The sequence below is a fragment of the Accipiter gentilis genome, chromosome 34, assembly GCF_929443795.1.
Source record: "Accipiter gentilis chromosome 34, bAccGen1.1, whole genome shotgun sequence".
In the NCBI taxonomy this organism is placed as follows: domain Eukaryota; kingdom Metazoa; phylum Chordata; class Aves; order Accipitriformes; family Accipitridae; genus Astur; species Astur gentilis.
In genome coordinates this window covers 12,607,718-12,624,168 of record NC_064913.1, presented here as the reverse complement: position 1 = coordinate 12,624,168, position 16,451 = coordinate 12,607,718, and the positions used below count along the sequence as shown (strand labels likewise).

Genomic DNA, 16,451 nt, shown 5'->3' with positions numbered 1-16,451 from the left:
CTGATTTCAGTTCTCTCCTGAAATAAAGGCATGCTGTCTTCTGCAGGTATGCATAAGCTTGATGTAGTTCAGACTTCCAGCCTTTGGCTCCTGTTTAGAGGATGAAGTACCTGCTTCCAGCTGGATTTGGGAAAGTCTTTGCTGTGATTGCAGTGTGAAACTTTCTGCCACCAATGGACTCCATAGAAAGGCACCTTGTAACCCTCCTGTCACCAAACCTGTCACAGAGTTTATGAGGTTGGATGAAATGAAAATTTACAACTCCCATGCCTGAGGACATAACCTATATTCGAACAGCCTGAGATTTCAATATTAGGGCAGCACATGATGTGAATTCATAGGCATTATCATACACACAATAATTAAAACCAAGGACTTCCACTGGAAATGGGACTAATTTAATCTTTTTTTTTTTCTTAGATCTCTGCCCCAAGAGTGAATTTTTAGGTGCGTTCTCTGGTATTTAGTAAAGGCAGTCACGCTGCAGCCTTTCCTTTATAGCTGGGCATCAATAGGGTCTCTTTCTTCTCCCTGGCTGCCTATTTACATTTGTAGGAACTTAGTGTCTTTGAGCCTTATCTGGCTCTGTTGTATTTGATTGAAATTGGCCAGTGGATTCATATGTTACTGAGGGAATGATGGATGGACAGGGAGATGGATGCGTATGTTCACACAAACATCCACACAAATAAAGGGTCATGCATTTCCTCGCAAGACTTGTCTAAGAAAATCCTCCTCTGATGCAAGGCTTTTAACTAGTGTCCTCAAATCTCTGTCACCCTCCTCTAAGCACTCAGGATTGCTAACCTAGGAGAGTAAAAAATATGTTGCAAAGGTGGGCTGCTTAAGTTACCTGGATATGGCACATTGAGCACTTCAGCATTCATCGTCTAGGCTGTCACTTGCTCTTGTTGAAATATCTGGTAAAGGGAGCGAGATATTAAAATTTGCAGTCATTCGGATTAGATCTACGTCTACAGGCTGCCTAGATATTTAAAGAACTGTACAGCTGTACAAAATCAGTCCTATTCCCATTGTTAATCCCATGTATGAAATTCAGAAACAAACCCAACTGCCAAATTTAAAAGCCATTTCATACCGTGGGCATGTAAATGAAAATGATGTAATGGATGCGACCACAGACGTCACCGCTCATCAGCTGAAGCCGTTACCAACTGCGTGTGCGCTCTTAACCCGCCCCAGTCGTGGACTGAATGACATTATCATGAAACACGCTGGAGCAAACCGAGCTCAATCACATAACGCCGCTGTGCCTCAAGCCTTAAGCTGCTGCAGCCGAATCCTTCTGGTCATGCGCTCGTAACTCACGCTAAGTCTGAGGATTTGAGAGTGCTTAGAAATGTCAACCTTTGAGTAGAAAAATGTTTTCCATCTTTGCAGCACAGCTGGCGCTCTGCTATGATATTTGTTCTACGCGGCACAATCAGCCGTCGAAGGGGTTTATTATTTACTTGTGACCCTTTGTCTTGCATGCAGTGTGTGAAAGTTGCAGCTTTGGAACAGAACAGGGAACCGCTACGTGTTCTGGGGGATACTGGTATTCCGGCAACTCTCCCGCTACTTCTCATGGGGGTTTTTGCCTCAGCACCTACAGGTGCGGATTATTTCTCGGTTGAACCGACGTTTTTGGGCTGTACTTCTTTTTTTGAAGGCCGGTGTGTGTTCCTGCGAGTGTTTTACAAACACCTCACGGGTCATGCCGCCAGGTCGGGGCTCGAAGGCAGCGGGCTGCTCCTTCCCAATTAAATTCCCAGCCACTTCTCCGAACAAGCGTGACGCAACGATGTTCCTGGCCGCTCTCAATACCACACGGCGAACAAAATCAACACGGATTTTGCGCTTCTCCTCACGCAGCCGAGCCCTCAGCTACAAGTCCCAAACTAGCTTTTCCTTCCTTCCTTCCTTCCTTCCTTCCTTCCTTCCTTCCTTCCTTCCTTCCTTCCTTCCTTCCTTCCTTCCTTCCCTCTTCCCGGGCCCGGGGCCCGCTTCCAGACAACGTTGTGAGGCGACAACAGAAGGAAGGAGCCCTGGTCCCCACTCCGGCCGGGCCTCCTCCTCCTCCTCCCGCCGCGGCCTCCCGTGTTTCCCTTCCCCCGGCTCCCCGCCGCCCCGTCCCTCCTCCTCCTCCTCCTCCTCCTCCTCCTCCTCCTCCTCCTGCCCCTGAGGCGGGCCGGCGCCGGTCCCGCCCCGGCGCTGTGGCTGCCCCCGCCTCCCCGGCCGCGGCGGCGGCGGCGGCTGCTGCTGCTGCTGCTGCTGCTCCTGTCACGGGGAGCGAACGGGCCGCGGCGGGCTCCTGCGGGGGCGGGAGCTTTCCCTCCTCGTCTCGGTCGCGGTCGCCCGTGAGGGGAAGAGGCATCCGGGGGTTCCGCCACCATGTTCAGGCGGATTCTACAGCGGGTAAGGCAAACGAGATCCGCCCCGGCGGCGCTGAGGGCGGCGTGCCTCGCCTCGCCTCGCCGTGGCGTGGCGGGGAGGTGCCGCTTCCTGGTGCCGGCCGTTCTCCCTTCGGCGGGGCCGCGGCCGACACGGCCCAACCCGGCCCGGCCCGCGGCGCAGGGGAACGGGAGAGGGTTGTGAGGGGCGGGGGGGGGGGGGGTAGGCCCGTGGCGGCCGCGGAGGCCGTGGGCTCGTCCGCCTCCCCCCGCCGCGGGTGGGTGCTCGGCCCGACGGTAACGGGACGGGGCTCCGCGGTTCGCCGCGCTTCTCGTCCCCCGGGTTCGTCCGCTGAGGCTGGGCGGGCGAAGGAGGAGGAGGAGGAGGAGGAGGAGGAGGAGGAGGCGGCGGGGGGGGGCCCTGCCCCGGCGCGGCCGTGGCGTCTTCGCTGGTCGCCGCGGCCGAGCAGGCTCAGGGGGATAAGCCCGGCCTGGGGAGAGCCGCGGCCGGCGGGGAGTTGGGGTTCTCTCCCTGACGGGGCGAACAGGCTCCGAAGGCCGAAAGGCAGCCCCGGCAGCCGCCGTTCTGCCTTGCGTTGGGAACCGGCTTTTCCATCAGCGCTGCCTGGTTCGGAAAAAAAACAAACCCCAAGTTGTGACAGTGGTTGAGGAAACCCTTCTGGCCTTCCAAAACCTTCGCGCGTCCATCTCCGCGGCGGTGCTGACCGCCTTGCGGTTCGCTTGCGGCCGGGGTGGTGGAAGCTGTCAAGGGAGGTGGGTGCTGCCGGCCAAGGGCAGGTGTCGGCGGTGGTTCTCCCTTGCTGGGCTGGAGGATGGAACCGAAAAGGGTTGAGTCACGCCGGGCCGGCCGTGGGAAGGCATCGCTCCAGATCCCGCGTCGCGGGAGAGCCGTGTCGTGCCGCAGGCGCTCGTGGATGGAGGGGGGAACCGGCTGCCCTCCCGTCTTTTATCCGGCGTTTCTTCCGACGCGCGCTGTCTGCGTAACGCCTCTGCGAAAGGGTGTTTTATTGGAAACGCTGGCACGCTTGCCTTGTCTGCCGTGCAAGGGAGCGTTGCTGCGAGAATGAGAGTTGACGGAGGGGAAGAAAGTACGTCGGTATGCGTACCGCCAACTTTTTCAGCGTAAAGCGTGCCTCAGATTGTTTTTGGGTCGGGGACCCTGAGCAGGTGAAGATCGCTCTTAGTCTATTTGGAGCTTTGTGTTTACAGGGAAGAACTTCCTTCCTGAAGTTTGATGGGAAGCCCTGCTAACAAGCAGGGAAACTTAGTACGGGCCTAATTAAATATTGGCAGCATTTAACTGGGTGTTTATTGATTCTGACAAAGAACAGGCTGTCAAGGAAAGCTTCTGTGACAGAGGAAAACTTGATACAGTGCCAAAGGAAATTTGCCCCTAAGTTCAGCTAAACGCTTCCTATACAAATCTAAATTCAGTGCAAAAGTTTTCATGTGTTAGAAACAGCGATCTTCTCTGAAAAGTTTAAACAAATAACTATTCCCCAGTGGCTCCCGAAAATTACAGGATTACAGCAGAGCCGATTGCCAACGAAGGTGAAACAGACTTCTTCCTGCCCAGAAAATAAATAGAGAAATGCCAAGGTTTTTGAAGGTGTTAATCTTCTAATTGGTGCAAATAATTATGCTTTTAAAAATCCACCTCTTATTAAAAGGGCTTTAGGCCTTTTATAAAAGTAGTGATTGCATGCACAACCTCATGCATACCTTTTTGACTTAAAATCTGTGGCTGGCAAAGTATGAAAAAGACTTTTGATGTACTTTGGTGTTAAAAGTGAGCCTTAGATTGCTGTCAGATTTGTTCATAAAGAGCATAAGTATTAAAATCTTTCACATCTGTGAGGCAGTAATTTGAAGGCCAAGGAATGTTCTCTTGACCCTTCTGCATCATTAATGTAGCTGGCACTCCCCCCCCCCCCCCCCCCCCCCCCCCCCGTCGCTGAAATGTAGTTTCTTGTATATGTGCTGGGTTTATTATTTGATTATAGGTGATGCTGTCCTTTCTAGCTGGATGGCTAGTCATTACTGGTGATACGACTTGAGTTATGAAAGTATGTTTAAAAAAAAAAAAAGGAATTCTTTGTTGCGTTCCTCTTTTTTTTTTTTTTTTTTTTTTTTTTTTTGTAACTCAGCTGGCCATCAAGCTGCAAAGGAGGAAGACAAAAGCTACAAAGATACTGTTTATAGTTTTAGTCAGTTATTTGAAATTCTGATTCCTGAAGTTTTAAAACACGAGATATTTCTTTTTTATACTTCTTCTGTTCCCTGATCACCTTTTTATTTCTTCCACCGTTGTAATTTCTGTTTTTAAAAGCATCTTCATGGTGACTTTGAATGGCATATTTTCCAAATAGAAAGTATTATATACTTGTTACTACTGAACATTGCTCGTTTAGTTTTGAAGTTAGTATCTGCATGCTGTCTTCAACCAGGTCCTCGTTTTAGGTCCTTTCCCTGCAAGCTATTTCTAAATTTTACGTATGTTTCAATGTGACATCTCCGGAATCCATCTGTTCTGTACATTTGCACTCTACCCTCTTTCATGCATTCTTGCCACTTTTCAGTTTCATGCATTGTTTGTCGTGCTCATCTAGAAAAAGGTAGTCTTTCCCAAAAACCATCTGTGTGGAATGTCCAAGACACAACTTTCCTGCCCAGATACTTTGTTTTTTGTCAACATATTCTTTAGAGAGCTGTCTTGTCTTTACTGTGTTCAACTCTGAAGGCCCTTTGTGGCCATTGTGTCCCCTCTCTGTTGTTCATCTACTACTGGGACAGTGGCTGTTGCCTCTGGTTTCTTAAAGCAGACCTCACTTCTTATATTTGCAAGATACCAAGACTTGAAAAAACCCACTTTTTGTAAGGAGGAGGCATTTATTTTCAGCTGGTGGAAAACTGATTACTTTGACCTTCTTCTGAGCCTTCTTCCCGTCACTTATGTTTTGTAGTGTAGGAGTCATCTGTTGGGCCAGCATGACTACTGTTTACATTAGTTTTTGTCTTCATTCTTTGTGTTTAACTGGCTGTCTACAACTGTGAGCGATTGTGCTGGTTTTGGGTGGCAAGATCCTATTGCTCTGTTTCTAACAATGCTTGAATTCTTGGTCTTGAGTCTAGGTGGAGAACAGGGCTTTGCAGGCATTGCTGCAACTTGGGTAGTACAGTCGCCTTTTCCCTTACTCCAAGCCCAGGAGCAGAGGTATTTATTTGTCTGGGATGCATTGCATCTCATGCCTTACCTATAATTTTCTTTTTACGTTTATACTTGCAGGACTCCCTAGATCGTGTATTTACTCAGATGGATGCTGAACTGCAGCTGTGCTCGTGCCCTCCCTGTGGGGTTGAGGGGTCTTCCTGGGCACAAGGTCTGCTTGTGTGGAACCGATGGCACGATGGGAAAGAAAGGTTTTATGCCCTGTGACCTCAGGAGTCGTTTCATTTTACAGAGTCATAAAATAGCATCGCACTTCTTCAGAAGTAAACAACATTACTGTTCTGTATTGCACTGTACTCTGTTTCTAGCACCGAGAGTTGTTTGATAACAAGGGCTTTGGGCTTCTTACCTTCTCATTCTTGTGTCTTGTTTGTTGCTTCAGGACCTTAATGCATTTGGACAATAGTACCCTTCTGTAGTATTTAAATCTGTGCTGGGAGAACTGTATAAATCGATATTTGTTCAGACTTTCTCAAGGCTTAACGTATTTTTTCAAAGGTTTAATTTATTCTGAATTTAAAACTGCTGAAAAGAGTATCATAACTGAATGGAGCATGGCTATAGACATAAATGACTATGCAAAAATGACACAGTAGCGATCCATATTTATACTCCATCACTTTAATGGATTAGCTCAACTCATTCATTATATAATTTTCTATTTCTTTTCAGAAAACAAGCTGCAATCGTTGTCATCCTTTTGTTGTTAATGATGTTTCTTTATATTAGCTTACAGTTTTGTGAAAACACAGAGAATAACATAATGAAGTTTAGCATATTACTTCTACAACTCTAGTGCTAGTAGTAGAAACATATGCTTCTCCACAAAGTAAACGAATATAACTCTGACAGCTAGGAAAGAAATACGCTGGGTGAGAGACTAATTTTGCATCAGTCTTTCAACTCCAGGTGTGCCTTTAAGGGTCAAATGTTAATTTTGTAAAAATACATATACAGAAGCCTGTGTGAAAATTTACTTTTCCTATGGGATTCATAAGTCATTCTTTTGCTCTCCTGTATAGTCCAACTGAAAACAAAGAGCATCATTCTGAGTCTTCCCTTAGTTCACAAAGTCCAAGTTGTTTGATGTGTTGTGATTTGATTATTTTTTTTTTGGTGGAACGTGATATAATGGTGGTCTGGGAGCCTAGCTTAAACGTGTGTGAACCTATTTGATCATGCAGTGATCAATTAAAAAAAATATTCCCAGTCCCTCATTCTTTATTTGCTTAGTGAAGGATGTTTCAATTATATTACAGCCTTGAAAGATAAGTTAATTGCATTTATGGTCTTGGTTTCCAGAACATCCTTCCAAATTTGTTGTAACTTTTTCTTGCTAGTCAGTATTACTTTGCAAATGGATGCTATGGGGTGTTTCTCCTGATCTTGAAAGTTACTTAAAGTCCTCTTTCCTTCCCACCCTTCTTCCCTTCGCATGCCACTCACCAGAATATGCCACCTATTTGTACTAAGCTTTCTAAATCTAGCTTGGAAATACGCTTTCTCGCACATTGTTTTTTGAAAGGTTAAAGGGATTTTACCAGGTACTGTTTAATAATTTCTGTCTTGTATATTGTGTGTAATAGGACATGCCATGCGGTGCCTCTTAGTGTGATTATAGCATGTCTGAAGTGTTTTTTAAAGCAAATACTTTAATCAACCACGTAGTAATAACACTGTACTTTTAATATAAGAGCTTTCATCTTGGAGGTTGTAGTAATCTCCAATTTGTAGTGCTAGAACTAGCAGAACTTAATATGCAAATCTCGCTGTGAAATGCAGTCAACTCTGGGGTGAAATGTGATGAGCGATTAAAAATGCAGAGCAGCGTTGTATAAGAAGTTACGATATAAAGTGAAGAAAATACTGTGTTAATTGTCTCAGGAGACTCTTGGGTTTGGGACGAGATGATTCGTTAGGTATGCTGGAAGCATCCGCTCAGGTATTGCAGAAGTGGAAGGTATATGCTGCCCATCTAAAGAGATGGTTGGACCATCTCTTACTGCCGTTGCCCAGGCTATCAGGTTTTGTTCAGGTTCTCCCTCTGCTCTTGTGTCTTTCTGTCCAAGGCTACGTGAAGGCGCGTTGTTCAGTTTTTGGAGCTGAAGAGTGGAACAAGAGTCTTTTTGTAAAGCATTGGTAAAGAAGTGCATATCCATTAATGCTGATGCTTTCTCCATTTCAAACCATCCTGTTTCTACTTGTGGATGTAGATGCTGGGACAGACAGGGGTCCCAGTTTCCAGGCTTTGTAGAACAGAACAGCCACCATAGCTAACTGCCATACAAAAGCCTTTTTATCATGTTGAGATTTCTAAAGCCTTTTTAAAAATTCCTCTCAATAAGAAAATTATATCATGAAAGTTCAGCTCCTTTATGGAAGAAAGCTTTGACACCTGACCTCTTCATCTTCCCTTATGCAGACATAAGTGTATATATATCTTCTTTGGATTCTTTGTTCTTGCACAAAATGGGTTCACAAGCGAGCCTTACCTCTGGGTTGCATGAGTGTGTTTTCTGGATTGCATAGAAAGGGAACTTCTGAACTATCTAAACCCAAGAAACCTGTTTATGCAATATTCTATTGGATTATGCAATAACTGTTTAGATGCAATATTCTAACTTATCTGCCTTACTGAGAAACTTGGCTACACCTTACCAGTTGTTTTAGCTATTGTCCCTCTGGCTGTCAATGCACACAATCCATGTCTTCATTAACGGGGTTACTTAACTTGGGTTTCAGAGCTCTCCTGCAGGACGTGGGTTTCCACAGGGCAGCGCCTCAGAGCTCGCACAACAATTTGGGCGAGAAGGGAGCTCAGGGGCTTTCTAGTCTGAGCTCCTGCTGCAAGCAGGACCAGCTCGGAGGTCAGGAGCAGGCTGCTCAGGCCTGGCCTCATGCTGGAGAAGCTTCTGCTTACGTCCAGTGGGAACCTCTCGTGTTCCAGTTTTTGTGTCCTGTCCTCCCACTGTGCGCTGGTGGGAGCAGCCTGGCCTCCTCTTTCTGATGACCTCCTCATAGATGAAGGTGGGGCTGCTGCTAGGCCCCCCCTGAGCTGTCTCTGCCCCAGGCTGAGCCAGCCCTCTTCCCTCAGGGCAGGTACTCCAGCCCCAGTTTGTCTTGGTGGCCTTTTGCTGAACTCGCTCTGGTTTATCAATGTCCTCCCCAGACTGGGAGAGCCCAAACTGGTTGCGGTATCTCAGTGTGGATCAACGAGTGCGGGCCGGTGGGGGATGATCACTTCCCTTGGTCGGTTGGCCGGGCTCCTGTTAATACCCCCCAGGGTGCTGGTGGCCCTCTCTGCTGCCAGGGCACGCTGCTGGCTGCTCTTGGGCTTGCTGTCTGATGTGAGCCACGGGTCCTTTTCAGCAGAGAGGCCTCTTGCTGCCAGGGATTTTCCTTCCTGGGCACAGGACTCCACGTTTGTCCTTGTTGAATGGCATGAGGTTTCCGTTGGCCCGTTCCTCCAGCCCATGTAGGTCCCTCCGAATGGCAGTCCTGCCCTTGAGGGTATCAACTGTCCTCCCAGTTTGATGTCGTATGAAAACTTGATGAGCGTGCAGCCGTGGTCCATGCTGGGATGTGCCTTGTTTATGGTCTATATTAGTGACCTGGAGGAGAAATGCTAATGCCTTCGCTTTGATGTCTTTGCATGTGCATCGTACTCTTTGCTTACACCCTTTTTTGCCTCTCCTATTATTAACTTGGAGAGCTTGTGTCACCTTGCCTATTGCTTTTGTAGGCTGTACTAGAAGGAAACTATGTTGTGTTCTTATTTTCTTTAGAAACATAAACCAGCTAAAATAAAAAAGGCACGGGAGTAGGAAAGTCAGTGTATGTTGATCACTTAACTGGTGACGCCAGAGAAGGCTGGAATGAGGAGAGATGGTCCTCTCCTTCACTTACTGTCACCAGCCCTGATAGCTTGCTGTGTCACTCCTCCTCACTTCCCCTTGGCCAGTCTTCGGAGCTTTTCTAAAACTGAACTGCATGTCGCTGGGAATTAAGTCCTTAATCAGTAAACTTGAACTTTTTATTACATATTTTTTTATTTGCTCAGTAATAAAGGGCTGTTATCTTTATGAAAGTTGGAAATAGAACATTCTTAACAGAGCAGGAAAATGGACTTAATTTTCAAAGTATGGAGAAGCGCACGTGCTGCAGGTATCTTATAAAAGGTTATATAGCTGATTTGTCTGGAAAAAAAAAAAAAGGATATATTTGAGCAAGAAAATTCTAAAACAAATACGATTTTGGAGACACCATGATCTAGAAACGAAAACTGTTTATCTACTTCTGTCCCTCTCTCTGTAGATTTCCATATATATAATTAAAATTTTGTATCTTTAATCCCTCTATATTAAATTAGAAAATCCCTTATAACATTACAAGTATTTCCAGATGGGCTAAAATACAGCAGTAGCATTACTCCGTCCCATTTGCAATTGTCGTCATGGAACTGGATAATGAAAAACTTCTATTTTTTTGTTGAAACTAGGATTGCATATCAGTATTAAGATAATTTCTTTACTGATGTTTGCTGTGAGAATGCTAGCTCTTCTGCCATTGGTCAAGCAGTGGTGTTCTGGAGACGAGTAAGAGAAGTTAAATCAAATTCAAATCAAAGTTACAGTTAAATAACGATTATAAGCTGTGATCCATCTATCCAGATGTTGAATCATGTAGTATTTCAAATTTATTTGGTTATTTTCTCTAAATCTATAGTTTCAAATCAATACTGTTCTGATTGTCAACATATTCAAAGGAGTTTATTTTTATAGGTTGTCTTATTGATTAAGATGTTTTAACTTTACTACAGGCTTGATTTTTATTTTTTATTTTTTCCAAATCAAGCCAGTGTACCTGCTTGCATGCTTTTTGTATCAGCAGAGTCCTCACTCTTTAGTTTTCTGTATTTCGATTATTTAAAGGCTTGTTCAGATTGTAGACAAGTTGTCAAGAAAGTAGTATGATACTATTTACTGCTTCTGAAACTGTTTAGATTGTAATTTCTAGTGTTTTCCTATTGGATATAGAGACTTAATTTAACATCAAATTGAGTGATATAAGGGCAGAGTTTAGCCCAATTCTTTGTTTTGTGTTGAGCATTCATGAGAGCAAGTGGTTTAAAGTCCTGGCCTTCGCTTCTGGTGTTTGCTTGTCCTTTGATGCATGGAGAGTCTTGGATAAAAGCTTTTGTTGAAGTGTTGCACTGAAAATTATGTAATTACTCATCAGTTTGTTCACTTCATTACTCTTTTGGAGGGAAAATACTTCTGTATTCCAGCAAGTAGAAGAGAGGCCTTTACATAGGATACGTACTATGCGTTATTAAATACAGTCTGCAGACACTCATTTTTCTCTCCCCCTCTATTTCAGACTCCGGGTAGAGGTGGGTCTCAGAGCTCGGATTCGGATTCATCTGCCACACCAGGAAATGCCGTGGATGTGAACAACGAAGGCTCCTCCGAGGTACTGTACGCTGTACGTGGGACTGGAGTCTTAAACCTTGGGTGCTGTTGGGAGTAACTTTTGATGCCCTGCCTGAATAAACGAAATGCTGTACTAAATAAACAGAAGTGTAATCTTCTAAGAATTGGTTGTTATTTAAATAAAAAAAGGAAGGCTAGGCCATATTTATATGTGACCGTGAATTAGATTTATCTATCTAAATGGTCACAAGCAATGCTTCCTGTAATCCTAGAGATGAATTATTAAAATTAAAAGCAATGAGACATAAGCTTAAGACTCCTTGTTAATAAATCTTTTATGAGAGTTCTGAAAAATGAGGCTTAACATTTTATCACACTTGTACTCCCTTTCCACCTTGCTTCTGCTAAGCTAAAATGTATACTGGAAACCACCTCCTCCTCCTTGTGAAACATCAAACATGTTGGGTTTTGTTTGGTATTGGTTATAAATCTAGCACTTGTAAATCCTACCCTTTTTTAATGTGCTGTATGCCATGCTTAACCAGCAGAATAAGTTGTTATTCTTGCTTCAATCCCATATTACAATGTCTTTGGATTTACAGTGTTGTCAAATATTAACTCTGAAAAATGCAAACTGACTTCACTGGCTGTTGAAGCTAGTTTGTGCTAATGTAGCCTGATTACCTAGCTTGAAAATGTTTCAAGCTTAGCATACAAATGCAGTGCAAGGTTAATGACTCCTATTACAGCATTAAAGGGAGCAAAGTGCCCTTTCTTACACTGAATAAAGTGTATGATGACTCAAATACTCCTTATGTCTGCTATGATAAGAGATAAGAGAAACTTTCACTGTGCTGTTTAAAATCCTAATTGTGTTCGATCTGTGCATCTGCTTATTTCTTATTTCTTGAAGCCTTATTACAGTCAGTATGATCAGACATTCCTTAATATTTTGCTGCATGTTACACATTTCACGCATTTGTGAGTCCAGATTTGTTTTGTACGCCTATTTACACTGTCCCTGAAGCAAATGAATATTCTTAAATTGCAGACTAAAATCTCATTACTTTTGTAGTTAATTAAGGCATAAAAATGTGCAATGAGATAATTGCTTCTTTCCAAAGTTTGGCTAAAATTGCACAATTCTGTTAACATGAGTGCAGTATCACGGACTGTACAGCTGGGTGGGCGTCACAAGATACCTCAATACTAATGTAGTAGTATTTTCTTGACATAGGACAAGCTTTCAAAGTGGTGGTGTGCCTGCACTATTGCACCATTGCTACTGAGTCGAAAACGGGCCAGACCAAAGGCTGCCCTGTCACTTCTGGTCAATGCTGTATAATCTGAAAAAGTATCTTTTAGTTGTCAGTAATTCCACCATCTGTTGCGTTAATTACAAGTGGGGTGTTCTCCTTAGCAAACTATTTCAAAAACTATTTGAAACTGAGCTCTGAAGCTGGTGATGGGTTTTTACGCTCCTGCGATTCACGCGTTACTGCATGCAACTCAAGCTTTTCTGTGGGTCTTTTCCTGCGCAGCTGGCCTGAGGTGTTAGCTCTCTGGGAGCTTCTCTCCAGGAGCACCGTAGCCAGACTTTGCAGAACGTTTGCTCTCCATTTTATCATTATGTTCCTGCCTGGTTCTCCAGTATTACATAAAGTCAGAAATCCAGTTGACTTATTTTCACTCCAGTTTCTTGGCTAGAGTTTCTAATTTGTATTGCTGCAAGATTCAAATGGAGAATAATTATTAAATCTGTGCAGAGTCTCATGTTTTCTGCCTCCTCAAGCCTGGTGGAAGTCAATCCTGATTTTTGAGAATACTAGTATGAGACAAAAGGAGTGCGGAAGTCTGAATTCAAACTGTTCCTTGCTCAAGGAGAGGTGAAGGTCTCTTAATCACGTCTGTGGCCGCGTCAGTACTTCAGATCACATGTAGACCTGTAGTCCAGTCTAGATACATCTTTTATTCACTGTACAGTCTGCCCAAGGAGGAAGCGTTTGAACCTATCCTACATTTGTAGCTTAGGTCCCAGTGCAACTCTGTCTGCAGTACAGGGTTGCTAAATATTCAATGCTTGCAGTGAGTCCGCTGGCGTGCTTACGCTTTCATTAGTGTAATGTGGCTCCGTTAGCTAGACGCGTGTGCCACAGACATTCTTCTTGGAGGGGGCCTTAACCTTTCCGTGGATGCACGGAGGATTGTGTTCGGTCTGTTCTGCCTGCCTCTGTAGTGCTCTGCCACCGAGGTGCAGGCATCCTCCGGCCAGCGGCGTGGGGCAGAGCACTTGACTCTCCACCCTGCTTTTTCTAGGGGTTTAAGCATGTAGCGTGTGTCTTGAAGATGTAAAGCTGTTGTTCTTCAGAAACCAGTTTAACTTTTGGCTTTGGTAAATATCTGGTGAGCATACTGAGGTGTGGGTTTTGTTTTTTTTTTTTTTTTTTTTCATTCTACTGAGGTGTTTTTTTGGGGTTTTTTTTTCATTCTACCAAGGAAGGTACGTATTTTTCCCTAAGTGACCGTGCCAGGCAGGTGTGCAGCTGTGCTGGCTCCTAGGCCTCTCCTGCTACCGCAAACTTGCTTATTAATTTAGAGGGGTATTTCTGCAATTTCACTGCACCACTCTTGTCTTTCTTTCTCTGTGAAACATCTGAACACCCTTGTGGGAAACTGATGGATCTGACATGAAGCCTTATAACGGTCCATTCACAATTTGTTATGCAGCTTATTCCTCTGTCACATGAAGGGGGTACCAAGAGTGTCTGGAAAACATAGTAGTACGCAGCATGGTGCTAGCCTTTAAAGTGTGTTTTAGATTTGTTTATTTTCATGTTCTTAATAACTGTTCCTTCTTGCCTTTTCCATGGTATTGATATGTGGTTTGCAAAAACTATCTTTCCAAAAGGAAAACAGACTTTGCTTTTGGTGATTGTAGAGAACTTTCAGCATAAGAATTTGAACAGCATTTGATTCCAGATCTGCTTTTTTGTCTTTATTAGTTTCTTAAAAACAAATATACATTCCACAGGGCTTCATCTGTCCACTATGTATGAAAGTGTGTGTAACTCCCACTGATCTGTCTGAACATTACCAGAATGAGCACGCTGGGACAGAAGGAAGACAGGAGCTTCGTGACCTCCCAGCTGTTACTGTGGGTCTTGTTTATTTTGTTTCAATAGCTTTGGTAATGGGCTGCTTTAAATGAACATACATCTTTTCTCGTGGCTTGGGTGTCAGGTTTTTAAATTGTTTCATTTGATTCCTTGCTGATACATAATTTGATCTCTTATGCATGATTCCAAAGTATACATTCAGCAGAAGAATTAATCTGTGTCTAGCTTTCTGGTTTGCAGTTGTCTCTCACATGAAACATTTGCAGTACTGGGAGACTTGCAGTCACCGATGTATTCTTTTTGAGCAGCTTTTGCTGACTCAGTATAGTGATAAATGTGGTATCGGATCTGGTACATCCTCTGTGAAAAGAAATGTTTCGAGCTCTTATTAGCTAACTATTTTTAAAGCAGATTTCTAGTGGGAGATAGGTACATTGGGTAAAAGATGGAACAGAGGACAGGAAGATAAAAAATTTAGAAGCTTCTCTTCTTGAACACGTTTAAGAGCCTTATGTATTGCAGCAACATTATAAAAATAATTATAAAACCAATTTTTTACTTAGAATGTTATTGGAATTTTTTATGCCCCCAACAAAATACAAAGGCTGTCTCAGTTAATAGACATTATAAATAGTGCATTTCTACATTCTTCCAATTGTGGAGCGTAAAACTGCACAATTAAAACAAAGTGTGCAGTTTTACACTCCTTAATTGGAAGAATTTAGATTCTGTAAGGTAACAGCCTCCAGCTGCACTAGGCTATCTGAATTTTTCCTGCTGTGAACCTTCAGAGAGTAGATTTGACTTCTGGGAGCAGGCAGCTTGCCATGCACAAAATGGGTTTGTTTGGAGGTGAAGTGTTGCATTCTTTCTGCAGATGTTACTTTTGTTTAGTTTTGAAATCAAAGTGTTTATTCTAGGTTGTGCGAGTGATGTGATTTTATTGTGTTTGTTGCTGTATGCATTTGCTAAGTAGTGCTTTTTTCCTGCCCTACGCTTGCTATGTATTTACACTTTATTTTTGAAGGGAAAACTTGAGTTACTTGAGACCTCCTTTCAATGGTGAAGTGTCATCTGTTAAAGTGAGCAGGATCTGTGGTAAAACTAGCCTGTGCTGCTCTGCTGGAGTGCTGGGGGACCTCCTCAGAGCCAGGACAACTGGGGACTGGCTTTCGATTGACTCTTCGCTGCCTCCTGTTGAAGCAGGGACCGTCTGTAGGGCTCTGTTCGTGGTCAAGTCAGCTTTTTGTTTTCTTTATGATCTGGTCACAGTGCAAGTGCCTTACTTGAATAAGCTGTGACTTACTGGTGACGGACTGTGGCGTTCCTGATGCAATGGTGTCAGTTGGTTGTGGGATGTGAGCCATCAGAGGTGGTTTGGTTATCTGAAGAAGTTACTCTTTTATTAAAGCTGGGTTGTGTTTAACGTAGTTTCATGGAGCTGACTGCTGGTTCTTGCCCACTTTGAGTTTTTGTTTTTCCACCACCAGTTACTTGTCAATACTTTTTACTTGTCAATAGCTGATTACAGCTTTTAAACTTGATTAGAACTTGTGAATTGAGTGTAACACATGAAATGCAAATTCAGTCATTTCTAGCTGTTGCTGTTTACTGTTGCTAAAGCTGTTCTTAAATATCTGGAAGAGGTGCAAAACAAAGAATGCAAATATATATGTTGGGTTTTTTTTTCCCAGTTTGATCTTCTGTTATATCAGCATGCATAGAAGCATTGAAAAAGTGGGGAAATCTGTTAATTGCTTTCATCATTATTAGTATGTAAAGTTTAAAATACTTGACTACTGAGAAGCTGGTGGTTTGCATTTGTTGATGGAAACTGATAGTCTGCATTTGCAGCAAGCGCACTGTGATCCTGAAACAGCAACACAACCAGGTTGTTACCCTTCACTCCATCTTTGCCGTTCCTGGGACAGCATTGTAAGAATAATACAATGTTATCAACGTCATCTTATGTAGCAGGCACGTGAAGCATTGCTAAGCTTGGCTTACTTAAACTGGTGTTTGGCTTTCTATTGTGTGTGGATACTACTCTGAAAAGTTCAAATACGTTTTGTTGGAAACAATGCTGAAGAAGCTCCCAAGTTCAGTTTTTTTGCCAGTGCATTCTCCTTGAACATGGAGATAGCATGTGTTGCAAGGCCAGTGTTTAGTCACACTTTGAGCGACCTGAAAAATTATCACTTGGTTGACAAAAGCAGTAGTAGTTTGCTTTTAATTTTGCCTATAGCCTTCTTTACTAACC

At 43.7% G+C, this 16,451-nt stretch overlaps 1 protein-coding gene across 3 annotated transcripts in view; it reads left to right on the top strand.

Moving 5' to 3' along the window:
* Positions 1–2,232: 2,232 nt before the first annotated feature.
* The window catches only part of EEA1 (early endosome antigen 1), a 76,279-nt gene continuing 62,060 nt past the window's right edge, over positions 2,233–16,451 (top strand). For 2 of the 3 annotated variants that reach the window (XM_049791995.1, XM_049791998.1), the window contains exons 1-3: positions 2,233–2,418; positions 11,023–11,115; positions 14,107–14,229. In XM_049791995.1, the coding sequence (XP_049647952.1) occupies positions 2,395–2,418; positions 11,023–11,115; positions 14,107–14,229 (240 nt within the window). In that variant the 5' untranslated portion in view covers positions 2,233–2,394. The remainder of the gene's footprint in view (positions 2,419–11,022; positions 11,116–14,106; positions 14,230–16,451) is intronic. The other variant, XM_049791997.1, reaches the window with a different exon arrangement.